This window comes from Pleurodeles waltl, chromosome 3_1 (assembly GCF_031143425.1).
Source record: "Pleurodeles waltl isolate 20211129_DDA chromosome 3_1, aPleWal1.hap1.20221129, whole genome shotgun sequence".
Lineage (NCBI taxonomy): Eukaryota > Metazoa > Chordata > Amphibia > Caudata > Salamandridae > Pleurodeles > Pleurodeles waltl.
The window spans coordinates 228,465,474-228,492,622 of NC_090440.1; the positions used below are offsets into that span (position 1 = coordinate 228,465,474).

General features: G+C 48.2%; 1 protein-coding gene across 2 annotated transcripts in view; it reads right to left on the reverse strand.

The window, feature by feature from the left end:
* BBS4 (Bardet-Biedl syndrome 4) overlaps nucleotides 1-27,149 on the reverse strand; it is a 317,463-nt gene that overhangs the window by 235,421 nt on the left and 54,893 nt on the right. For both annotated transcript variants that reach the window (XM_069222250.1, XM_069222249.1), the window contains exons 3-4: nucleotides 25,704-25,783; nucleotides 24,254-24,317 (exon numbers count right to left, since the gene is read on the reverse strand). In XM_069222250.1, the coding sequence (XP_069078351.1) occupies nucleotides 24,254-24,317; nucleotides 25,704-25,783 (144 nt within the window). The remainder of the gene's footprint in view (nucleotides 1-24,253; nucleotides 24,318-25,703; nucleotides 25,784-27,149) is intronic.

A 27,149-nucleotide genomic window follows, 5' to 3' on the forward strand; every position in this document is an offset into this window, starting at 1 on the left:
AGGGAAGGGTCCCTTGCAGCAGTTACGGTGCATACGGTGTCTCCCTGCTCCGTGGTGTGATGCATGTGTCCCAGCTCCACATTGCGACCATCATGAGAGTACTGCTGGATATGTCACCCCCTCCCTCGTGTCAAAAGGCATCGTAAGATCTCAGAGCCACTTAGCCGTGTCAGGACCTCAACACATTCTGGTTTCTGGTCGTCAGCTAGCCAGTGCAATGGCCACTGGGGCAGGGCTGCAGCATAATAAAACTCATTGTCAGGGGCTCCTAGGTCTCCTTTCATCAATGGTGCATATAGTTTTGAAAGGAACCACGTGTCTGCCAGTGCCCCATCTCAGTGTGTCAACAAAGGCGCAGGTCTGTGAAGAATGATTAATGGATTATAACCGGCAGAGCTGCAAGAGGTATAGCAGTCGAGGAAGGACCAGCATTTGGCAATGGCAATTCCATCCATTGGTGGCAGAGGCAGGGAGCAGTAAAAGGGAATAAAGCACAGCTACTGCCAAACCAAGGTGACATCCAACTAATCAAATGTTTCATGATAGATGTTGACTAAAAGTGTAGAATCCGCACTGTGCCCGACCACTTGCACCAAGATTGTTTGTGCTTCAGTCAGAGGTATGTGAGGGGACAGGCGTGATTTCCCTAGTTTAAAAGAAGGCATGATATATTGCCACATTTGTTTAGGGAGGCCATCAAGAGTGGTAGATGGTCAGGGTCATTGCAGAGATATACTATACTAGCACATCGTCGGCATATAATGACGTCATACGCCAGCGATTCGCGATCTCCAGGTCCCAGTCAGGAGCCTGGGCCTGAAGTAAGCTCCACCACAAGAGCAAACAACAAGGGTGGGGACAGGCATCCCTGCCTGGTCTCTCTCTCTAAATAGTGATGCTGTCAGACACCACTCTCTCTATGCAGACCCATGCGAATGGCTGTGTGTAGAGAAGGTGTATCCATCTTAGGAATTCTGGGCCTATCCTCATTTTGCGCAGCACTTCCATTAAGAAGGGCCAGCTGGGTGTCAAAGGCCTTCCCACTATCCATCAAGGCCACTCAATGATCACATCTCTCTGCTTTGGCCCAATCCATGACCATAAAATCCTTTAATTGAGGAGAGTGTTGCATCTAGATATAAAGCCTTTCTGGTCGTTTTGTATCAAGAGGTGTATAAAGGGCATTAATTGAAGTGGAGTAAATATAGTGGATGATAGGAACTGACCAGCAGGGTGATCTGAGTTAGTGTGATTCCGTCAAGATAAACCATATAGGGTGCTGTAGTATTGCTTGAAAGTGGTGCTAATGCCCTCTTCGGTGCTGCTTATGTCTCCCTGATGTGTGCATATGGCTCCTATTAGGGATATAACTTGTTCATTCAGAGTAGCTAGGCCAGTAGTCTGCCCTTTTTGCCCCCCTTCTCTGTGCTGGGATGTTACATATTCCCTATAGTTGATAGAACATATTTCCCTATAGTTGATACAACATAATTTGACTAAGAGCTCCCTGTGTTTTCCCCCTACAGTCGCTTAGCATTTGCTGGAATCCCCTGTCTTGTACAACCTTCAATTCAAGGTATTGGGTGATGTGATCGCTTACAACCCCTCGAAAGTCTGGGTCATTCAAAGCCTCCATAATGAGGCACCACATGGATAAAGGCATTTGTGCACACGCAGTGGGCCCCAGGAGAGTGAAAGTTTTACGGGATTATGATCAGACAGTGTGTGCATCCTAAATACTCTATATACGTCACCCTTTTTTCCGCCTCCGAGTTAGAAAATAGCAAGTAAATTCTGGTGTGTAGGGCATGGAGGCCAGAGTAGAAGGAATAGGCTCTGTCCTCCAGGTGGTGCACTCCATTGCACAATCACTTGGGTATACAAGGCCATTGGCATATGAATCTGGAGGCTGCCATCGAGTAGGCGTCCCATATTGGCAGCTGGGTGGGGAGAGTGAGGGGGTTGGTAGAGGTCAATCTGTCCCTTATTAGGTCAGGCACTCTGTTGAAGTCCTCTCCCCATAGGCAGGATGCTGTGGTATACTGGACAAAGGCAGGAGTCAGATCCTTGAGAAAGGCGGTCAATCCTCCGTTAGGGGCATAGATCGCTACCAGCAATAATGGAGGACCATTCAATGCTCCTTCCACAACTACATATATGCCCTCTCGATCCTAAGTGTAATACAGACAGGCCCATCCCCTCCATAGAGAACTGTGTCCCATCATCTCCTATTAAGTTCCACAAGCTCTTGTGTAAGCAGGTGGGTCTCTTGTATCAAGGCAAAATGTATGTGTCTACATTTGAGATAGGACTGAATGCAGTGTCATTTGATGTGTATTGCCATAACTTATTTACAGACTGGATGTGTTGGTATTGGAGAGTGCTGGCCAGGGTGGTGAGCTCGAGGGGTGCCGTATTGTCTCATTGCATTTTGCCATTCTTGTATGTGTGCCCTTAGTGTACGGCTTCGAAAAACATAGAAACAATAACTCATGAATTAAACAAGGTGCCAACTCCCCTCTCCCAGGCTGCAAGGTCAATGGGCTCGCAGCCACCAATTAAACATTATAAAACCATGTGGGTATACTTCTCTGATGTGGAGATCTAGAAGAGGTGTTCAGTACTGTGCAAATATCCTATGAAATGGCTGTAACCCTCCACCCCATTTACTGGGACTCTCCCCTGAGACAGTGAGACATGTGGCTCCACTTGAATCCAAACCTGTAGCAACAGGTGCTCTCATATGATGTTGTCAGCAGATATTGGGGGTAACGTCAGGTCCCTCTTGCAGTTCCAATGCAATGTCTGTCTACAAGATGAGGGACCCTGTGTGCCCTCTCGACCGAACAGAATGTGGGGGATTAGCCTTCCAGGATGGTGGTGACCAGCCATAACTCCAAGAACAAATCCATGCTGAGGACCTCCACACCCTTCGGGAGGGAAACTATTCATAGGTTTTTATTGCCTTTACAATGTGTCCAAGTAACAGAACCACATCTAGTACACAGTTAGGACACTCCGTATCGGAAGAAGGAAGACAGGTATAGTTCGATCACCAGTGTCCATAGCTCCTTTCGTATAGTTTGTGTGCCACCCTGTATAAGTCCATCAACATGGAAGGGTCGTTGCACCTCTGCCAAGAATCCAAAAATACTTGTCAATAGCAGTTGATCATAACAGTGCCTCTCCATCAAGAGGATCCCTTGAAAAGAACATCGATAGATCATGATGAACAAAACAATACCTCAATAAATGTAACTGTAAACAGCCCCACTCTTCCCCCAACCACAAACCTGTGTGCATAGGTCCTTGGGTGTAATTGCAGCATATCCTACAGTTCTTGTGGCACTTGTGTCCCGGTGTAGTGTGTAAGCATTGGCTATGATGTTCCGATTCCGGCGACACCAGCATTGCTTCGTCAAGGGTGATTTGTGATTGTGTCTATCCCTCTCCGCATACACCCCTGGTGATATGCCCCACATCAAGCAGGCACCGGATGAGGTCCAGCAGAAACAAGCAACTCATTATCTCAGAGATAGCTTGCGTGACCTGCACCCAAAAAGGACGCTGTAGGAAAGTCACTCATTTTGGCATGGTTACCCCTACTTTTTGCCTGTTTATCAGTGTATTTAAACTGTCTTTACTGAGATCCTGCTAATCAGGACCCCAGTGATTGTGCTCTCTCCTCCAAATTTGGTTGCTTTGATATCCTTTTCCCACCTACAATTGGCATACTGGTGTACCCCTGTAACTTTAGCAACACAAAAGGATGATGGACAGAGTGTTGAACAATGCAAGCACTCACCCCCAGTCACAGGTCTGGGTTTAATCCATCGTTCTTTTGCTCACCATGCCACCCCAGTTTGGACCCAGCCATATGCAAATCAGTCTTCACCCTGTTCCTCATGGGAACAGTCCAGCCCGAGCTGCCAAGCCAGGTCCTCCCTGGACCGGAAACAAGCATCCTGGGACCGGTTTCAGGGTATCACCCTTCATCAGCTAGGCTAGCTTGAATCCAATGAGTCCCTAGTATAAGGTACTGGAATACCCAGGGCACTGGTACACCGGGGTCCCCCCCATAGGCTGCAGCATGTATTATGCAACCCATGGGATCCCATGCAAACTATGTCTACCGGCCTGCGATTGCTGCCTGCGTGAAAACGTGCATGCAGCCTTTCACTGCCGGACACTGCACCAGGTCACTGTAAGTGACCCCTAAGGTAGGCCCTCCTAGCCCAGAGGCTAGGGTGTAGGTGCTTGTGTGTGAGGGCACCCCTGCATGAGCAGAGATGCCCCTGTGTTCCAATGCACTGGACTTCGTAAGAAAGCCATTTTTACCTGTGTACTGGCCACCGCTCACTACCCATGGTCCAGGTACATTATGGTAACTCCGAACTTAAGTATATTTGGTATCAAACATGTCGGAATCATACCCAAATACTAATGCCAGTATTGGTGGCATGATTCCATTCACTCTGGGGGCTCCTTAGAGGACCCCCCTAATATTGCTCCTGCCAGTCTTCCAGGGTTTGCAGACAGCCCCTCAGACAGATTCCTGCCTTCCTGCTGCTTGACCAGCTGAAGCAGGGGAAGGCAAAACAAATGATTTTCTGTAGGAGAGGGAGGCAACACCTTCTCCCTTGGAAATAGGTGTTGCATGGGTGGGGAGTGGTTGCCTCCTCACACCACTGGCTTGCTTTGAAGGGCACATTTGGTGCCCTCTTTGCATAATCTGGTTTGCACCAGTCCAGGGACCCCCAGTCCCTGCTCTGGCGCGAAAGCACACAAAGGAAAGGGGCACACATCACAGGTGGCCAGAGCTCCTCCAGGTGGCCACTTGAATCTGCCATCTTAAAAACAGGAACAAGTTTTCAAGATGGCAGAATCAAGAAACGTTTAGGGAGTTATTTTTGACCTTGGCACATGATATTTCACTCGGAGGTCATTTGGGGCAAAACAAGACTTGGGACAGACTTGTCCCTCACTTTCACTGGCCCCACATGTCTGAAAATACAAAGGAGTTTTGTCGCTCCTATGTAACCTGTCAAGCCAGTGGCAAGACAGGTGGCACTCCAAAGGCTCCCCTAATTCCACTATCAGTAGTTGGGTACCGTTTGAAAGGGTGGGGATGGACACTGTTGGCCACCTGGACACTCCAACAGCCCCCGGGAACATGTTTATACTGGTGGTGGTGGACCATGCCACCAGGTACCCAGAAGCAATTTCCCCCAGGACCACTACAGCTCCTACAGTGGCCAGGGCCTTCCTGGGAATCTTTTCCAGGGTGGGTTTTCCGAAGGAGGTGGTGTCAGAGAGAGGTAGCAACTTCATCTGTGCATACCTTAAAGCCATATGGAAGGCTTATTACCCACATATAAACGGGTTAGTTGGGAGATTCAACAAAACCCTCAAAGGCATTATTATGGGACTCTTAGAAAAACTCAGAAGGAGGTGTGATGTCCTATTGCCTTGCCTCTTCTTTGCCTACAGGGAAGTTCCACAAAAAGGAGTTGGTTACAGCCCCTTTGAGCTTTTGTTTGGACATCCTGTTAGGGGTCGACTTGCCCTTGTGAGGGAAGGTTGGGAGAAACTCTCAACCCCCCCCCCCAAAAAAAAGAGGACATAGTAGATTATGTACTAGGCCTAAGATCCAGGATGGCTGAGTACATGAAGAGGGCATCTAAGAACCTTGAGGCCAGCCAAGAACTGCAAAAGCCATGGCATGACAAAAAGGCAGTACTAACTGTTTACCAGCCAGGACAAAAGGTGTGGGGGTCCTGGAGCCTGTGACTCCCAGGGCACTCAAAGATAAATGGAGTGGTCCTCACACTACTGTGGAGAAGAAAAGTGAGATCACCTACTTGGTGGACCTAGGTACTCTCAGAAGCCCCCACAGGGTGCTTCATGTGAATCACCCAAAGCCTTACTACGACAGGGCTGACATGATACTGCTCATGGCCACTGATGAAGGTCAGGAGGAAGAGAGTGACCTCCTCTCCCACAATTCTGTAGAAGGCTCAGTAGAGGAAGTAGTTCTTGCCAACTGCCTCTCTGACCAGCAGAGCCTTCAGACAGCTCCTGGGCTAGTCCTGTAGTGTTGGTACCCAAGCCTCACTCCCAAAATGGCAAGAAAGAGATGAGGTTCTGTGTTGGCCATAGAGGCCTCAATACAGTAACCAGGGCTGAAGCTCATCCCATCCTTAGTGCAGATGAGCTGATAGATACTCTGGCTGCTGCCAAGTATCTTAGCACATTTGATTTGACTGCTGGGTACTGGCAGATCAAATTATCAGAGGATGCCAAACCTAAAACAACATTCTCAACAACTAGTGGGCATTATCACTTCACAGTGATGCCCTGTGGTTTGAAGAATACCCCTGCAACATTACAGAGGTTGGGAACAAAGTTCTCCAAGGCCTAGAAGGCTTTAGTACAGCATATCTAGATGATATAGCTGTCTTCAGCTTCACCTTGGAAGATCACTTGGTTCACCTTAAAAATTAGCTTAAGGCCCTTAAAAAGGCAGGCCTCGCTACCAAGGCATCCAAATGCCAAATAGGGCAGGGTAAAGTGGTTTATTTGGCCACCTGGTAGGTGGAGGCCAAATTCCGCCACTCCAGCTCAAAATCCAGACAATCTTGGATTTGGTAGCCCGTACCACTCAAACCCAAGTCAGAGCCTTATTCAATCTGACTGGGTACTACAGGAGGCTCATTAAAGGGTATGGCTCCATTGTAACCCCCTTAAATGACCTCACTAACAAAAGGATGCCAAAGAAAGTCTTGTGGACAGCTAGCTGCCAGGAGGCCTTTGATGACCTGAAACAGGCCATGTACTCTGCTTCCATTCGGAGATGTCCTGATTACTCCAAACAATTTATTGTCCAAACAGATGCTTCTGAAGTAGGGATAGGGGCAGTTCTGTCACAACTAAATGAAGAGGGTCAGGATCAACATATTGCTTTTATAAACAGAAGGTTGACCCCCGGAGAGAAGCGTTGGTCAGCCATTGACAGGGAGGCCTTTGCTGTGCTCTGGGCCTTGAAGTTGAGGCCATACCTGTTTGGCACTCACTTCGTAGTTCAAACAGACCACAAGCTTCTCCTATGGCTTAAACAGATGAAAGAAGAAAACCCCAAATTGTTAAGGTGGTCCTCTCCCTACAGGGAATGGACTATACAGTGGACCACAGACCTGGGAGTAACCACTCCAATGCAGATGGACTCTCCAAATATTTCCACTTAGACAATGAAGACTCATCTGGACAAGGTTAACCTCATTGTCCTTCCTTGAGGGAAAGGGTTGTGTAGGCAAGTCACTCTTTTTGGCATGATTACCCACACTTTTTGCCTCTTTATCAGTGTGTTTAGTGTGTTGTCACTGGGATCCTGCTAACCAGGACCCCAGTGATTGTGTTCTCTCCTCCAAAGTTGGTTGCTTTGGTATCCTAGTACCTAGTATATGGTACCTAGGTACCCAGGGCATTGGTATACCAGGGGTCCCCCATGTGCTGCAACATGTATTATGCCACCCATGGGAGCCCATGCAAAATGTGTCTGCATGCCTGCCATTGCAGCCTGTGTGAAAAGGTGCATGCAACCTTTCACTGCAAGTCACCCCTATAGTATGCCCTCCTAGCCTAGAGGGAAGAGTGCAAGATCTTGTGTGTGAGGGCACCCCTGCATCAGCAGAGGTGCCCCTACAAACTCCAGTTCCAATACACTGGACTTCGTAAGTGCGGGGTAGCCATTTGTACCTGCATACTGTCCACAGGTCACTACTTATAGTCCAGCTACATAATGATAACTCCGAACCTAGGCATGTTTGTTATCAAACATATCGGAATCATACCTCAGTACTAATGCCAGTATTGGTGGCATGGTTCCATGCACTTTGGGTGCTCTGTAGAGGACTGCACCAGTATTGCTCCTGCCAGTCTTAAAGGGTTTGCAGGCAGCCCACTCTGCTGCAGCCCCTCAGACAGGTTCCTGCTCTCCTGCTGCTTGACCAGCTCAGGCAGGGGAAGGCAGAACAAAGGATTTCCTGTGGGAGAGAGAGGCAACACCCTCTCCCTTGGAAATAGGTGTTACACGGCTGGGGATGGTTAGCCTCCCCACGCCACCAGCTTGCTTTGAAGGGCATAGTTGTTGCCCTCATTGCATAATCTGGTTTGCACCAGTCCGGGGACCCTTGGTCTCTGCTCTGCGTGAAAGCATACAAAGGAAAGGGAAGTGACCACTCCCCTGTCCATCACCAACTCAGGGGTGGTGCCCAGAGCTCCTCCAGGTGGCCACTTGATTCTACCATCTTGAAAACAAGGTGTGCAGAAGCCCATGGAGCATCTGGTTGGTCAGGACGGGTGACTGGCATCAGTGACCCCCATCTGATAGGTGGTCACCCTGCAGAGTGGCCAATCCCCTGGTAGGGCTATTTAGGGACTCCCTTGCAGGTGGGTCTCTAGATTTGGCGTGCAAGACTCCACCAGGACTCCTCTGCAATGAGCTATTCTGCTCCTGGCAACCGGAACCCCTGCTGGACTCTTAAGGAACCAAACAAGACTGCAACTCCTGAGATGACCTCGCCTTGCAACATTGTTTCTCCAGCTCCTTCCAGCATTTGCAACATTTCCACGGCTGTGCATCCTCTGGAGTCGGCAAGACTTCAGCTGCACCAAAGAAGCGAGAAGGAATCTCCGTTGGAGTGAAAGAGTCACTCCCCTGCATTCGCAGGCACTTAAGGAAAAGAGGACCACCTGCTGGGATCTTCTGCCATCTGGCTCCAGGAAGAATCACCAATACAGGTGGTGGGTCTGAGTGGTCCCCTTGGTCCTCTCTACCTGCTGTCCAAATTAGGAGATGGTGAGCCGTTACCTCTCCTTGCAGGACAGTACCCCTGAGCACCTCATCTCTTGCAGCAACCAAGGCTTGTTGACTCCTGCTCCAAGGGATCTTTAGGCTCCACGTAGTCCCAGCCTCCAGCACTTCAACTTGCAAGGACAGTCTCTCCTCTGCTGCTCTAGCAACGTGGGATTCCTCTCTGACTGGGCCTCACTGCAACTTACTGTGCCTGCTGCCAGTGTGTTGCCCGTGGGGGCTGCAACTGCTTTTGCTGGCTCTTCCGACTGCTCAGGGTCGGCCAAGTCCCCTGGTGCTGGTCTCTGCAACCCTTGTTTTGCTCTGACTTGCATTTGCACTGACTGACTGTGACCCGGCGAACAACGTGGGACATCATCTGCATGACTCCAAGGACTTCTCTGCAGCTCCTGGGCTCCACAGCTGACTCTTCATCCACAGGAGGGTGGGTAGTGGCTCCTGCCCCTTCTGGACACTCCTGTGTGTACTGGACTCTGTCCCCTTCTTTTCCAGGTACTCTTCTTCCAGAATCCATTGTTGGGTTCAACCAGACTGGCCCTGGTCTTGCAATATTTCTCTTTCTAAGTCCTCTTGTTAGTCTTTGGGAAGACAGGTACTTACCTCTGCTCTCCTGATCGCTAGGGGGGTCACTTATGTACTCACCTTTAGGGGTCTGAGCTCTCTCAGCTCCCCTCTAACTACTCCATGTCCTTGGGTGGGGGCCTTCACTTTGCATTCCACTATTTTAGAATATGGTTTGGCTGCTCTACAGGTCCCTAATTATTTTTCACAAATATTTGCCAATGCTTGCTGCTTCGATATGCTAATGCCTAATAATTACTGTATATATAGTGTGTACTTACCTCCAGTTGGGGGATTGCCTATAAATAATCTAGTTCAGTTTTACCATAATAAAGTTCCTTTTTTTGTTGCAACACTGTGGTTTCTTTCAGGTGTGATAAGTTGCTGTGTGACTGCTATGTTATTGCAAATGCTTTACACTCCTCCTAGATAAGTCTTGGCTGCTCACCAAAGCTACCACTAGAGAGCCCTGACTTCCTAGACGCTGTCTTAAGTCACTAATAGGGGTTGCCTGGACTTGGTATAAGGTGGAAAAACCACAGGTGTTCACCACACACCAGGCCAGCTTCCTACAGACGCAACACCACACATGAGCACACCATGTGGGGATAGTCCGCTTCCACTGCGCAGCACCAGGGACAAGCATCACCGCCATCCAAAAGCATCATACCTATCTTCTGTGACGTACGATATGCATGGTGCAGGTAGTGAAATTGAATGAGGCAAAACTGTGCATTGCTCATCACCTGCCTACCCTACAGAAGGTGCTACCCCCACTGTTTAGCTGGGCTGTCCACTCCAAGCGCTAAGTTCCACCATTCTCATAGCTGCAAGGTGTCTCCAGTGGGCCGCTGCTGTAACCCAAAGTACAGGCATGTGATGGGCTTCGTGGAGTTTTGCGCCTTTCAGGAAAGTCTCCAGAGGCACCCCAATAGGAGGTTGCAACCGGTCAAACCCCCAAGTCCTCTGCATCCCATCCCTGAGCGTCGAGTACAGAAGGAACTGGTCAGTCACAACCCGTGATCTCACATTAAAGTCCCTCCTCTGTGACCACATTTGCCCAAGACTTGATCCCCACTTCCACACATACCCTTGTACGGAACAGGCACTCTATTCCTGCACAATCAGGCGTCACCCAGATCGATGGACTGGGGCAAATGGCGTGGAGCGTGAGCCATTGCAGACATATCATCTCCAAACATGCAAGGCTGTTCGCAGTAGCACACTATTTGAGTTTCTGGATCGAGCAGCATCCAGAAGCCTATATAAAAGGGGTTGACCCAGTAGCTATCTGGAATTCCCGCATGTTCGAACAATGGTGCGCCTGCCAACCATCCTATCCTGCAGTTGGGCCGCTGTGTAGTATATTTTGTAATCAGAAGTGCCAATACCTCCATATTCCAATGGGGCAAATAGATAACTAAGTGCTTCCCGCCGCTGGCCAGTGCCCCATATCAGGCTTGTAAGAATACTCCGTAGATCCCTAAAGAAGGCCTTCCTTATAATCAATGGGACGGTTGCGAAGAAATAAAGCAATTGAGGTAGTACCAGCATTTTGGCAATGGCAATTCTGCCCATCTGCAACAGAGGCAGCTCAGCCAAGAAGGTAAGCGAGTGACGGATCGAAGCTACTGCCTTCTCCAAGTTCCCTTCCATGAGATCATGTGTGTCGTGATAGACCTGCACCCCTAAATATTTGATGGAGTCAACCTGACAGGTCAGCCCCATGCATGGCAACTCCTCTCTCCAGTCCTCAGGTATCGGAGTCAAAGGGAACAGGTAGGGCGTATCCCAATGAATATAGAGTCCCAACATCCTCCCAAAGACGTCCAACACTGCCATTACTCCTGGTAACATAGTAGGGTCTGCCTTGAGATAAATCAGTGCATCGTCTGTATAGAGATATAATCTGCCCTAGTGCCCCGAGCACCAGGAACAGATTGGACATCACTTCTGGAAATTTGTATTCAAAAGGATACCAATTAAGGGAACGGTTGTGTTCTGGAGATTGGCACACAAGCATAATGCAGAGTAAGAAGAAAGCACATCAGTTACACTGACTATTTAACAACTTTGGCCAGGAAACAGAAAATTGGGGTGAACTAACGCCACTGATGCAGTTTGGCAACTTGGACTTTCTTCAAGTCCAGCTGTGACATCACGCAGGTCAGATCTAAGTTTGCAACCCCGTCTCCTAGTACCAGTGAAGAGAAATAGCTGAAATATGTTATGGGGTTTGGGGTGATCCATCCTTAAGGCCAGGAGTCACTCAACACGGCGAGCAGCTCCACCAGCCTGCCTCTGTGCCCAGGACCCCGCCCTTGCGTCTGAAGAGAGTTTGAAGCCCTCCACCACCCGCAGGCACCCGCCTGCGCCTCATCCCTGCTGTCTAGTGGTAGGCATAGCTTCTGTATATTGTATTCTGTTTTCCCTGTACTCTTGCGTTCATTTTTGTGCCCATTTGCTGTGTGTGCTCCGCTTTGTTTTTGCCTTTTTCGCTTTGTGACCTGTTTTTTGGCTCTCGCCGGTTTCCCCATCCCTGCCGCTGCGTCCCCTGCAGCCCGCCCCCATTCGCCACACCCTCCCGCCTCCCAGCTGTTCCTCCCTCCCACCTCTCCTTCTTAATGCTAGCCGCTGTGCGGCAGCACCACTGCCGCGCCGGAGGTGCACCAGAGGCAAGCCCTTCTGCGCCCATCCACGCCTGGACCGCGCCCAGCGCCCGTCCCCCTGGTCCACGCACCTCCCACGTCCCCATATGCCTCTACTCCACCGCAGAGCTCCACGCTCTCAATCCCGGCCGGCACACCGCCTGCGCCCAAGCTGACCCCAGACACACCCACAGACCTTTTGCATGTCACTCATGCCACTTCTCTTGCAATCACGCCAACAAACACCACAACAACACCTAACACCCCAACCACCTCAGCTGCATCCTTCTCAACACCCGCTCCGTCCACAAGCATGCGATCGAGCTTTGGGACCTACTCATGACATCCTCTCCCGACATCGCCTTCCTCACAGAAACATGGATGAGCCACTCATTGGAACCCGACATCGCCATAGCCATCCCGGAGGGATACAAAATCACCCGAAGAGACCATATCAACAAACCAGGAGGGGGAATCGCCAGTATACACAGAAGTTCCATCAGGATTTCTACCAACACGAACGACACCCTGGACGCCCCAGAGCACCTACACTTTCAGAGACATATCAACGCTAACACAACCTTGAGCGGAACCCTCATCTACAGACCGCCAGGCCCCTGTCCCCTATTCTGTGACGCCATCGCTGACGCTATCACCTCCCACGCCCTCGCCTCCACGGACTATCTGCTGCTCGGCGACCTAAATTTCCACCTGGAGAGCGCCAGCGACTGCAACTCCTTGCCCTGCTGGACAACCTCGCAAACCTCGGCCTCATGCAACTGGTCACCTCGCCCACCCACTCAGCCGGAAACACGCTTGATGCCATATTCTCCTCCAGCAGCCACATCACCTCCACTCACACCACTGAACTCCATTGGACTGACCACCACTGCGTCCACTTCCCCTTCCTGAAGCCCACCACCAACATCCTATCCCTCACCGCAAGTGGAAAAAGATCTCCAAGGAACAACTGATCTCCAATCTCACCCAGTCTACACCACCCATTACCAACGACCCCAAGGCCGCAGCCCTCAACCTCAAATGATGGCTCGACGAGTGCGCAAACTCCCTCGCTCCACTCAAAAAAACCAACAACACCCGCATCAACAAGACAGCCCCCTGGTTCACCACAGAACTTCAGACCTCCAAACAAGAATGCCAGAAAATTGAGAAAGCCTGGCGCCAAGAACCATCAGTGAGCAACTTCTCCGCCCACAAATCAGCCATGCGCAAACATCAACAGCTCATCCAGACCACCAAAAGATCCTTCTACAAAGAGCGCATAGACAACAACTCACACAACAGCAAGGAACTTTTCACCATCATCAAAGAACTCACCAAACCCAAATCCTGCGCCATCGACCCTCCGCACTCACAAGACCTCTCCAACTCCCTCTCCAGCTACTTTCATTGCAAAATCGCAAACATACACGAAAGCTTCATAACGCCGTCACCCACCATCACCACCACCAACACAGCCAACCCCACAGCACCCTGCCGCACAAACGTACTGAGCACCTGGACCCCCGCCAACGATAAAGAAACCAGCAAAACCATGAGCACCATCTACTCAGGCTCTCCAACAGACCCCTGCCCCCACCACGTCTCCAACAAAGCCAGCCAAATCATTGCTCACCATGCTCCAGTCCGTCACCAACAGCTCCTTCGAGACCGCCACCTTCCCAGATATTTGGAAACACACTGAAGTCAACGCCTTACTCAAAAAACGCAAAGCAGACCCCGAAGCCCTCACAAACTACCGACCTATTCCTACTCCCCTTCCCTGAAAAGGTCATAGAGAAGATAGTCAACAAACAACTGTCCCGCTTTCTGGAGGACAACAACATACTCGACATCTCCCAGTCTGGATTCCGCAAAAACCATAGCACCAAGACCGCCCTCATCGCCTGCACTGACAACATCAGGACCAAACTTGATAAGGGTGAAACCGTTGCCCTCATCCTTCTCGACCTGTCCGCCTTCGACACCGTATGCCACGAAACCCTTCGCACGTGCCTCTTCGACGCTGGAATTCGCCACGAAGCCCTGGACTGGCTCACCTCCTTCATCTCTGAAAGAACCCAAAGAGTTTGCTTCCCTCCATTCCGGTCTAAAGCCACCAAGACCATATGTGGAGTCCCCCAAGGATCCTCACTCAGCCCCACCCTCTTCAATATCTACATGGCTCAACATAATTTCCTACTCCGACGACACCCAGCTCATCCTCTCCCTCACGAGGAACCCATCTACCGCCAAGAACAACCTCCACGCCAGACTCCTCGCCGTCACTAATTGGATGACAGCAAGCCACCTCAAGCTGAACTCAGGAAAAACCGAGATCATCATCTTCGGACCCAACAAGACAGCATGGAATGACTCATGGTGGCCTGCCATCCTAAGGATCCACCCCCGACACCCACCACCCATGCACGCAATCTCAGCTTCATACTAGACTCGTCTCTTTCCATGACTCAGCAAGTCAACGCCATATCATCTCCTTTCTTCAACACCCTCTGTATGCTACGCAAGACCTTCAAGCGGATTCCAATAGAAACCAGAAGAACGGTCACCCAGCCCTCATCAGCAGCAGACTGGACTACGGCAACGCCCTCTACGCGGGGACAACAGCCAAGCTTCAGAGAAAACACCAGTGAATCCAGAACGCTGCCGCACGTTTCATCCTCAACCTCCCCCGCCACAAGCACACCTCCACCCACCTCAGATCTCTACACGGGCTGCCCATCAACAAAAGGATCATCTTCAAAATCCTAATCCACGCTTACAAACCCCTCCATGACACTGGACCGGCCTACCTCAACGAACGACTTAACTTCCACATCCCAACCCGCCAGCTCTGTTCCGCTGACCTCACAACAGTCCCGTGCATCCAACGCACCACCTCCGGCGGCAGATCCTTCTCCCACCTCGCCGCCAAAACCTGGAACTCCCTCCCCACCAACCTACGCAAGACCCAGGACCTCCTAGCCTTCGTAAAAACGCCTCAAAACATGGCTCTTCGAGCAGTAGCAGACACCCCCCCCAACCCCCTCATCCAGCGAGACTCTACCGGGTGAGTAGCGCGCTTAACAAATTATTGATTGATTGACTTCCACAGTGCGCACTTAGGCAACCGGTTCCGAATACAGCAGTGCCACCCAACTTAGGAATGGCTGTCCGAACCCCATTTGCGTCAGGACTGCCATGAAGTACGGCCACCTGAAGGTGTCAAATGCCTTTCCTATATCAAGTGATGCATCCCAATCCGTCATCCCCATGTGCCTCACCCAGTCCATAGTGTGGAACAACCGTTGCAAATTAACGAACGTGTTGCGTCCAGGTATAAAACCATTTTAGCCTGAATGTTCTAAGGAGGAAACCATCGCTGTCAGGCTATTGGCTAGAACTTTTCTGAGGATCTTGTAGGTGAGATTTAATACACACAAAGGGCAATAGGACTTCACATTTAGATGATCATGTTCCAGTTTAGGGAGGACAACAATTACAGCTTCCCTCATGGAGGGCGTTAAAGACACACTGACACCGTCTTGTACACACTCAGCAATCGAATGGCCAACTGGGTGTGATAGTGAACATAGAATTAAATTCAGTACCATGCACTTTCTCACTGGCTATCTGCTTTATTGCTTCTTTAACTTCCTCCAGGGTAATCGGACTAGCCAACTCCTGGCACTGTAGAGGGCTAACTGTAGGGGTGCAGATAAGTTATAAATAAGTAAGTGGAAATCATCTCAGGCTCCACCGCTATTGATTCCTCATACTGGCCCTTGTAGTACTCCCCAAATGTGTCACTGATCTCTGCCTTGGTGTTGATCACCTGGCATGTCTATAGGTGTCTATAGGTGGAGCGACGCAATCAGGTAGGGGTCGGGGTGGGTGTTCTCTAAGCACAGCAACCATGCCAGTAAGTGGTCCGCCTTATCATGATGTTCATGTTGTTGCTGCAAATTGACCTTATAATTAAAATTAGGCAATCTGTCCACTAATGCTCTGTAGTCTTTCTGCATGGCAAGCAAGAGCACATGCTGACTGATCAGTCACACAGTCCCCTGGAACAAACTGATATTGCCGCAAGCACTCCCTCATTCAGGCCTTTGCGTAGTCCATAAACTGGCTTTGGCACCCCCACTCCCTCACCCAGACCACTTTGAAAATGACCCATTCAACCACGAGTCTGAGGCCGTCCCCTTATTATCTGGGAAACAGTGGTCTATGTCTGCACCAATCTGGGCACTGAAACCTGCATCGTCAAGATCAGCAGTGGGCAGGTGCCAGGTAGGAATCTTGTGTGTAGACATGCTCCAACCTGGTGTGATCAGTAAAGAATTGTGGTCCCATATGGTGTGTCCCAGATACTCAGCACGCAAGCACTGTGTGGCCAACATCAGGGGGCCAAACACCAGGTCCAGCCATTAGTGCAGTGCATGCACTACGGAGTAGTGGGAGTACTCTCTGTCAACAAGGTGTAAAAGTCACCAAAGCTCCCCCACCTTCATGTCACAGGCCCAGGTGTTTAAATGCTATGGTAGGCGAGGTGTGGATCTGTCCACTGTCATCCCAGACCATAGTGTAGAGTCTGCTAGCAGGGCAGGCGTCAGTTGTGAAGTATGTCACCTACCCCGTGGTCGGTGTGTACACTGCCACTACTGTCAACAGCCGCCCATCTAACATTCCTGCCACCAATAAGAAGTAGCTCCCAGGATCTGTCAGTATGTAAGTCACCATCAACGGTAATCCTGGAGTTATGCAACAGCGCAAGGCCCTGCCACAACCCATACAAAGTGTATAATACATATAGAAAAAAGTCCTGCAGGGGGTGTGGGGTGATACATGGCAGCCACTGTGTCTATCAAAAGAACCCTGCATGTCCCCTGAATCCCTGCTCAGAGTATAACCCATTTCTCTCCACTGCCAATACACAGTAAAGTCACTACTTAAGTGTCCCTTTAAGCTGACACAACACCAACTGCAAGATTGACATCACGCACCCCTCCCCCCCCAGAATCAAGGAAAAAGGATACCAAAACCATAATGTCGGGCTCAGACATCATCAGTGTGACCTTGGGGACCCCTGCACTGTCTCTGGGATTTCTTCTGGTATGAAGCCAGTCAAATAAAGTGTCTCAGAAATCTCTATGGTTCCAGCCTTCGCTTAAGAAACAGGGGATCCCACTAACACCAGTGTTGCCACTGCCTCAACTGCCTCGGTTCTTGCAATGGTGAAGAGCGGATTTTGCATTTGCCCCGTGTCTATTACATACTGTCGACCAGGGGAGGCGGAATGCTCTACCAAAAAGAGAGGGACTGGGAGGTTAATGGTCCAGTGTACGTTCTCCCTGAGCATGAACCTATAATAGAAATGAGTACACTGTTCCAGAAAAAACTGTCAATGAGGACCAAAGAGAGATTGAAAGTGATATTGTAGGAGTGCCCTCAAGCATCACAATAGGATGCTGAGCATCATCATCGGGCTGACTCCTCGTCAGACCGGCACTGCAACATCTGACGGGCCACCACACAAGTGGTGGTGGCACTAAACCGAAAGTTGTATCGCAGATCCAATCGAGTCTGCAGTACGTGCTGACAAGAGAGGAAAGGAAAGTGAAGGGTATGTTAAAATTGGCTCTGAGCACCGAATGCCTCAATTTAATGCTCAAAGTAAGGGTCAGGCCAAGATTAAAAATGAATGCAGGAGTACTTGGGGGAAGTGATGTCCCCTGTACTCCTAAAAAACGGAAAGGAGGAAAAGTATTCACTCCTAACACTGGAGGGTCGACATGTTTCGCGCCTCTATGGTCAAAAAATGATCCAATGGCGCTTCATCAGGACCGTAAATTGTAACTTCTCCTTAAAAAACAAACAACAAAAACGGTAAATGCTGGAAGGTCACTTACAGTCCGTGGACCAGTCGTCACAGTCAGTAAAGTTGTAGGTCGCCCATCCCATGTGGAGACAGGGCATCATAGGGACGCGTAAACCTCATACCAAAGGAGAGTTCATTCTAATCTCCCGGTAGTCCGCCATGCACCTACCCGAGGTCGCGTGCCTGACAACAACGACGGATTCCAGCCAGTCCCATGCCTCTTGGGTTATCTGAACGATCAATTCCTTTCCTCCTTCCATAACTTGAGTTTGGATGGGAAAATCAATGTGTACTTGAGCCCCATCTGCCGGAGCCACTGCTTCACCGTGTAGTACGATGCCCTGCGTTTCTGTATCTTCACCGTATAGTCTGGGAAGATCATGACAACCTGGCTCTCCACCTACCAAGGGCCTTTAGAGCGGGCAATCTATAAAATATTATCTCTGTCCCGATAATTGAACTGGCGCGCCACCACGAAGTGCAGCGGGATACGGGGCAGGGGTGGGTGGGCCAGCACTCAATGCGCATGTTCCACTGAGATGAATGTGGAGGTGTTGCCCCCAAGGACCGTCTGTGCCAGCCACTGCTCCAAGCAGAGGTCCATACTTGGTCCTTCAACCCTCTCGGGCAGTCCAACAACTCTGATGGCAGTGCGGCATGATCGCCCTTCAGCATCATCAACTCTGCGCTTCAACAGATCTACTGCATCAGACAAAGTGGGCCGTACCTCCTCCAGGATAAACTGATGGATTGTTACTTTTGCTTTCAATTTATTATGTTCCTCTTGAATATGGCCCATGTCAAAGATCAAAGTGTCCAGTTTATGCTCCAAGGTCGTCTTCAGGCCGTGCACAGCCACCAGGAGCTCAGTAAATTTAGCGTTTGTGTCTTGGAGCACCAGGTTAGTGCTGATGGGTGCCCCCACCAGCGCTATGTCCATATCAGGTGAGAGGGACTGTGGGGTTTGTCGTCCAGTTTGGGGCATTTAAGGTGAACCATTACAACACAGTTGGGCTCTATGATCCCAAGGCAGAGAGAGAAGTATAAGCTTGTGAGTGGTAGCCCACTGTGTCTTCCGCACCACACACCAGTGGAGGGACCAGCGCATCAGTCTTTGTGACGTCTCTTTTGTCAGGGCAGCCATGAGTTGGGAGAAAAGAGGAAAGGAAGGAGAGGAAAAGAAACCACACTCCCCTCCAATAAGGAGATTGGGGGCCATCTCCCACGAGAAGCTAGGACCCCAGCAGATCAGTTAACATCAACCAAGTATTCTGTGTGGTAGGAATAGTATCCCACAATCTTGTCGGCAGCAAAGCACACGTAAGGGTGGAGAACTTCAGTTATTCTGTGAACTGGCCAGTCAGTCCTCCAGGGTGTAGGGGTCCCCACAAGTGCACCTGTGCGTCACAGAAGGCTGAAAAGCAGGGGAGCCCCCTGATCGCCACCCTCAAATGTGTCCCCCCCGAAACAAGCCTCAAACATAGCTGACCAGTACAGCATGGGACAACGCAGTGGGTACAGTGTAGACAGGTGAGAGCTCAGATCCTCATCGTAGCTCACCCTTAGTCCCCAGTAGCACAGGGGCACAGGCCCCTGTTTCAACAACGGGAGTCTCATGAATAAACCCCACACACGGCTCCAGCCTGCCTTTTGGGGCAGCGCGAGGGGCTCTACAGCTGGATCCTCAATGCCTGTCTGTTGGGCGGATGTGGCAGGACCAGGGTGGAACGAGAACAGCTATTGCACCCCAGGATTCATGACACAGGCCAGATAAATAGCAGGTGTCCAGGTCCTAAATCGTAGCAGTAGGAGAGGAAGAGGGTGCTGACTCACCACATGATTTTGCAGTCCTCCACTGCAGCCATAGGTGCACTGGGCAGTCCCTATCAGAGTGTGCTAGACTGACTAGCACATTACAATAGGAGCTTCACTGATCCGGTCCAGGAACGGAGACTGTAATTACGCAGTGTTCACGCTGCTGGGCCACCAACAACGTCAAGGAGAGGAGGGGGAGGGGCCGCGTCATGGTTCTGTCACTAGGCTTCCCCGCAGTGAGGAACAGGTATGGTGCACCACCCAGTGCCTCAGGGCATCGCCACTCCCTGATCCCCCAAACGTGACCCAGATTACCTGGGGCAGCAGACATCCAAGCAGCCCATAGGCAACAAGGCCACACCGTCACTAATCGCAAATGGCGGAGCAGCCCGCTCCGCGCCATCTCCTCTGCTGCAGCAGGGGGCTCACTCAGGTTGTGCTGATCTCCATAAGTTAGTATGGAGTTGGGGATGCACCCCAAGAGTCGGCAGTGGATGGATGGGCCTCTGATAGGGTGGATTCACAGGATAATTGTGGTGTTGGGACAGAGCTCATGTATATGGGGCTGCTCCGGTCTCCATCTTGGCCATGCCCCCTATCTGTATATTGTTACGGCAGGAGCATCCTGTGGCATCGTCTGCTTAAATCGCAGGAACCAAACGTTCTCTTTTAGCTCATATATTAATCAGTTCAGTTTTTTTACTGTGGGTTAAAGCGCTGCTATGGTAATTTTTGTGGAGTCCACACGGTCTTTCAGTTTCTTGTGGTCTGCACAAAGTAGTCTCACATCTAGAGTCAAGGCATCCAGCATGGACTCTATGGCCATCTCTAAGTCTCAAAACACCTGCATCGAATCTGGATGTGTGTTCCTGTAAGTTGGCTTCTACAGTGGGGGGCAAGTGCAATCTTGTTTGCGCCTCCAGTCACACTGTTGGGTCCTAAGGGGACTACTTGATCAGGAGGCTTTAGTCTCATATTTGGCCCATGAGTTTGTTTTTCCTGTACACTTTCTGGAATAATACATTTATGCTTTTCTGTCATGTCCTTTCATTTTTATATTTTTTCTTGGAATACGTGCAACTTTGGTGGGAGAGTAACAGGTTTCCTCCCTGTGATGGAAAGTAAGATATTTTTTAATGCACTTGTACTTCCATAGCATGAAAAGTTCAATGTCACCTATGGACTACAGCACTACTGTACGACCCACTAGGGTGACAGGAGAAACATAACTCCAAGTCTACAACTGTAGCTTGACTACTGCAGTTTTAAAACTACAACCTGGCATGTCAAAATAAACCGTTTTGACAGGAGAAGACCTCACTTTAAATATTAAGAAGTCACTCATATGTAAGCCTTGTAGCCCAAAAGGCAGGGTGCATGGTATTTAAAGGTTGGACAGGTAGAAAGTTAAAGGTAAATGTCCTTCTAGTGGCTAGCCCCCTAAAGCTATTTTCACAGATGGGAGGCTGGTGGCCCATAAAGAACCACTAGGAAGCACTATTAAATATTAATTCTGTTACTTCAAGTGAGAGCACCCTATAGAAAGATAATTCAAGGTCTGGTTTTAATACTTATTAAAAGCCCAACTCAATGGTGAAGTTGGATTTTTAATCAAATCTAAGGAAAAGACATGTTTTAAAAACTACCTTTTTCCAGGCTGAAGCTCCTGGAGATTAACTTGCATTCGTTTCCAACTGTCACCCAGCTGGTAAATGGTCCTGATGAGGAGTGAAAACTGTACTCCCAGAGCAGAGACAATGGACTGGGTGTGCGGAGGCATTCATTTTGTTCCTCTTACAGGAAGACCAGTTGGGCAGTGCCCAGGAACTTAATTTACTTCAAAGTGACCTCCTCTGTCACACACATTTGTCAGATGTCACTTGCACAGACACTTTTTTGTAATACCAGTTAGGCAGTTACCAAACCCAGTAGACTAGGAGGCTGCCCCAGAACTGGTGTGGAGTGACCAAGGTCGAGGGAACTGCTCATTACCCTGCCATACCCTCTGTTTTGGCACACAAGATCCACACAAGGAAAAAAAAGGATTCTCCTTCCTGAATTTAGTGAGTTGCACTGTGAGATTTCTTGTGCAGAGCAGGCAGAAACAGTTGGAAAACATTTATTGTATCGCTTAGGGAGGGGCCAGGCGTCACCCACAAGCTAGTGTCAGGCATAACACAAGTGGACCTGTGGAAGAACAGAACAAGGACTGCACATGCTGTTTGAAAGAGATCTGTAAGGAGATCTAAAGAACTGGATATGCTTTCACTTGTACCCAGGACAAAGAAGTGGACCCACAAGGGTCAGTTGACTAATCTCCTGTGTAAGCTACAGGGCCACGACTATCTACAAGAGATCTTTTTCTGAACATCTCCGCTGAGCAGTTGCAACTTAACTGGCCATGGGCCATGCTAGCGGTCTCTGATGAAGTGAGTCTTGGCCACCAAGTACTGTTCTTGAGGTCCTGGGACTCTTGGCTTTGTCTAACCGTGCTCCTCCTAACAGCCCTGAAAACCTGGGAAATAGAAACACTTTGGACTTAAAGACCTCTGGAGGTACTAGAACTAATATGCCAAGCCAATCTGCTCAAGGTGTCTTGGCGCTGGCCTCAAGAAACAGACTTCTACCACTCAGAGCTTCTCTGCTGCAGCAAATACATCAGGACCTCGCCAAGAAGGCATCCGACCTTGTGGAGCTCTTGTCTGAAAGAGGCAGCAACCCTGCCCACTGGAGGATTCTGAGCTCAGGTAAAAAAGAGACTAAGGGCCTGATATAGAGTTTGGTGGACAGGTTGCTCTGTCACAAACGTGATGGATATCCCATCCACTTTACACATTTCCTCAACTTAAGACTACCAGCTCTGTGCTATAGCTACAAAGGATTGAGCTTGGTTTTGAATTGCTAAAATCTTTCAGTGGACCTAACAGAACAATGCTTCTATTACTTGCGGTGGACCCTCAATCCCCCCTAAGTAATAAACCATTTTCTCCTACCATCTAAATGTAAATTGCCATTTACTCGAAGTACTGCTAATTGTACTTTTTTTTGTTTACATTTTGTGTTTCTATCAACTTTGTTTATTTCTTGTTCAATAGTCGTTTCTTTTCAATTTGTGTTAGTTTTCTTTATAGTGCTTTGAAAATTGATACTACATTCACTACTACTCTAATCCTATTTAATTTAAGGGATGGCTCCAAAATACAAAATTTCAAAACAAATCTCAAAAAGTAACAGGGCGTATATGACAGTGTAGTATGGCTACGGCTGTGGCAGTGCAAAAAGCAGCTTGTAAGGTGCAAGGTCTCCTCATTGCTGGGCTCCGATGGCTAATGACATTAATAAAATATTTTGTTATTAAAAAATAAAATTTTATTTTGATTGGAAAAAAGTTTACATGTTGAGTTTGAGGGAAGAACTATTGATTTTTAAGAATAGTCTAGAACCCACGACAATCAACAGCAATGTTTGATCAAATGTCCCATCAAATAAAGATCTATAAATAGAAAAATGTAATCTAATGCAAAGGAGGACAGCATTCACGCGCCCATGTTCTTAAATAAGACTTCTAACTATTATTAAGGTTAAGCAAGTACCAGAAACACTAAAAGTGTGTAAGGATGGGTATGTATCAAAGCCCTGGCTATGATCTCTTTCAACCTATGGTGAAGGATTACTTCTGCATCTGCATACATATCAAGGTCCAGAAAATATGCTCAGTTTTAGCCATTTTTGTACCTCTATGCATTGTTTGGACCACCTTAAAGGAATTACTAGGTCTGTTCATGGCATAGCAGGCCATCATTAAATAAATATATAGTAGCCTCTCACCAGACTGAGAGCCCTATTTCGAATTTGGCAGATGGGAAAGCACATCTGCCAAACTCCCAACAGGGTGGCAGCCACCTACGAGGCGACCTCCCCACTGGAGTTATAAAGAGTTTCCTGCTAGGTCGGCAGGCAGAAACCTGAATTTCCGCCTGCTGGTCTAGCGGGAAACAGGCTACAGCATTATCTCCAGCTCGTAATAGAGTTGGCGGCAATGCTGTCGCCTGCTGGGTGCACCAGCACCCTTGCAATCTAAAAAGCAGACAGTGAACACTGCGACAGTGCGGGCTGGGGGGGAAGATGCCTAGGGTCCCATGCACCTGTTCTCCACCAGCCTTTTCATGGTGGTGCAACCGCCATCAAACTGCTGGCAGAGAAGGGGGTCCAGCAGCGCTGCCCTGGCGGATTAGGACCACCACCATCCTCCAGACCGCTGGGATCTGAGATCCTGGCGGAGCTGGCGGTTCCCTGGCGGCCTGACCATCAGGGTTGTAATGTGGCAGTCGGACCAGACCGCCACACTAGTATTCAGGACCCGAGTGTCAATTAATGCATAAAACTTGAGGCCTGCCATAGCATACTTTCAACAGCTGTCTGATCTATAGTGCTACACTACTATTCCTGCCTCTGCTTGGAAGCACCATATCTTACCTTGCACATACACAGCATATTCACACATCCCCTGTGTTTCCTGCAGTTGTTCTTTAATTACCGCCTGAAACAATAAGACAGTGTACTACTGGTCAGTAACACAACATCAGAGGACCCACAGACACAAAGTTAAAGGCATTTTTCGAAATCAACCTGAGATTTATACTCCATGTATAATGATGCAAGTAATTCATTCTTCTTCATTCAGGCCCTAACACAGTGTGAGGGTAGAAGTTAAATTAGCTTTGTAAATAGTAACTTAACGTTACCTGTTTTCCTAAATACAAGTCAACCGTAGTATAATGAATCTCGACTGTGCCTAAATTCAAAGACATTTACTATGTAACATGATCCAAGTAAAAGTGAAAGATCAGAAACACATGGCATAATAAGAAGTTACACAGAGGAGGAAAAGATGGATAAAGATACAGAACTCAGGTAAATGGAAAAGGGCAAATAGTACAGTATTGCCAACGGTCAGCAGGAGCTTTTAGAAATGGGAAATTCCGCACCCACCCGAAATAAGGGGGTGGAAGCAATTCATGACAAGCATTGCAAAGATAACATGTTGGTACAATAGTTAAGTGTTTTTACTGCACGTTTATACAACAAAAATAAAACACTGCACTGCCTGTCGTACGCATACGCTTGTTATAGACATGTTAACATTTTAAAAAGAAGCAATTCATATAATTTTAATAAAAACAATATGAAGGCTTCCTGGCAGGCATATGTACTTAGAACAAGAATAGAAATTAATTTTAGTTTCAATGCATGTCCAGGAAAATAGGATTCTAATGGCACAAGGACGAAGGTAATGTTGGTTTTAAATTACTACAACCTGAAGATCTAGGATAAAGAATGGAAAGGAATAACATTGGGAATGTAAGGTGTTGGCCCACTGAAATGGCTTCATTTTTGTGTGGATGCGCACGTGACCAGGCTGAAAGCAGTCACTTAAAGAGCCAGGCAGCTCATGTGTTAAGTGGCTGAAAGCTCGCCATGTGTTGTATGCTGTGGCGGGCAGAAGCAAAACGTGAATAATAGTTCAAAAGGACAATGGTGAAAAAGGGTTGAACCAATGCCAAAAAATGTAGGTATATACATGTTGTTATTTATTAACTTTTTTGATTATGTGAAGTTGGTGAAACAGCGGAAAAAAGTCTATAAGCCAGACGTAAAATGAGGGGTAATGTCGGAAAAAAAGGACTCCGAAAATAAAAAGATGTCTTGAAATGCAAAAGAAAAAATACATATACTAAAAAAGTCCACCTTGAAATGACACATTGTGACAAAAATGAAAATAAAAGGACACTATCAAAAAATATTTTAGTACAGATCAGTGACCTTCTTTTGACTGTTAATAGTGTTGCCTCTACCATACCTGCTAGAAACACACTCAACTCATTCACTGTGTTATTTGCAGTTGTGTTTCAAAGGTTATGCTTACCTTGCACGTTTCATAATCCTTTCGTATGTAGTGCAGGTGGATCAGCCAGTTTCTTCTTTCCAAAATAGGTAGCTCGGGTGCTGAATGGACAGGAGTCAAAATAAAGATTAGCAAAAAGAGGTCTCTCCATGATATGCAATACTACTCCAGACTTTTACCATGGCAAACGTAATCATTTGTAATAAATGAGCTGAGTACACAGGTTTTATACTTGACTAAAAGGTTAAAAAAAAAACAGTTCTATTGTTCTATACCACAGTATTTATCACAGTACCCCAACTTTTTCTAACAATAAATGCCCACCTAAATTATGACGGAAATAAACAACCAAGATTTCAATATAAAGGCTGCTTTGTCTGACCAGAGTAGACGCTGAATCATTCTGGAACATGCATTGCCTTGAAATCACACTTGTGCAGAATTATTTCACCCTGATCCTCAGACCCGAGCATGATTACAGACGGGAACCCCAAAAGCCATGACAGTATGTCCCACCTGAGTGGGAGACTACAGCGAGATTCGAGGATCTGCAGCAGGATTTGAGGATCCACCACAGGATTCGCGATTCAAGCACTCTATAAGCACCTTGGCTTTCCTCACTGTTAATCAGAGGAAGCCTAACCCTGGGTTCTGCTTTTCTTCCGTGTTCTTTTACTTGGGCTCAGCTCCTCATCTGTGTTAATGGTTCCCCAGCTGAGACAATATTCAAATCAAAGCAAAGTTCATCCTCTCAGAAATGTTCTGCCTTTGGCACATGTTGGAACTTCGTTTGCAGCATCATCTCAAAGAATTTCCTTGCATCTGTAGAACTCTTCACCCTTTTCCAGTTCTGTCTTCAGAGACCCCAGGTTGGCTAAAGAGTTTGTTTGGATGGTTAAACTACTCCCCTTCGTACCTAGATAATGGAATTCAGGCTCACCTCCGTTTTGCTGGGAATTCACAGAGTTATTTACAAATCCTGAGTAAACCTTTGTGTATATTTTGTTCCTCAGGTTGTGGAACTTTAAGAACTATGTCTATTATATTGGAACAGCAACTGTTTCCAAATGGATTTATTGGCTCTAGCAAGATATATTTACTAGGCCATTGATATGTTCAGTGGTTAATATACTGCAGTGATCTGTGGGGATTTTTTTCAGTGTTTATCATTCATGTGAAATCCATGTAAAAGGAAAGAACTGTATGCAACTGACGTTGATGTAAGAGCAGAGAGTAACCATAGTCTTGTGTTACATTTAGTAGAAAAGAGCCTTCACTTGTCAGAGTATGCAAAACACTCAAGATATCCTTCATTTGAGAAAACAAGCTGTGTGACTACAAACTGACTGTTTCTTGTGTGTCTTCTCTCATACTCATATCCTCTCTTCATTAGTATTGAAAACAGTCTTGGATGTGTTAGGCACAGTCGGTGAGGAAGGAGACTGGTTAACTACATGTTGAACCTGC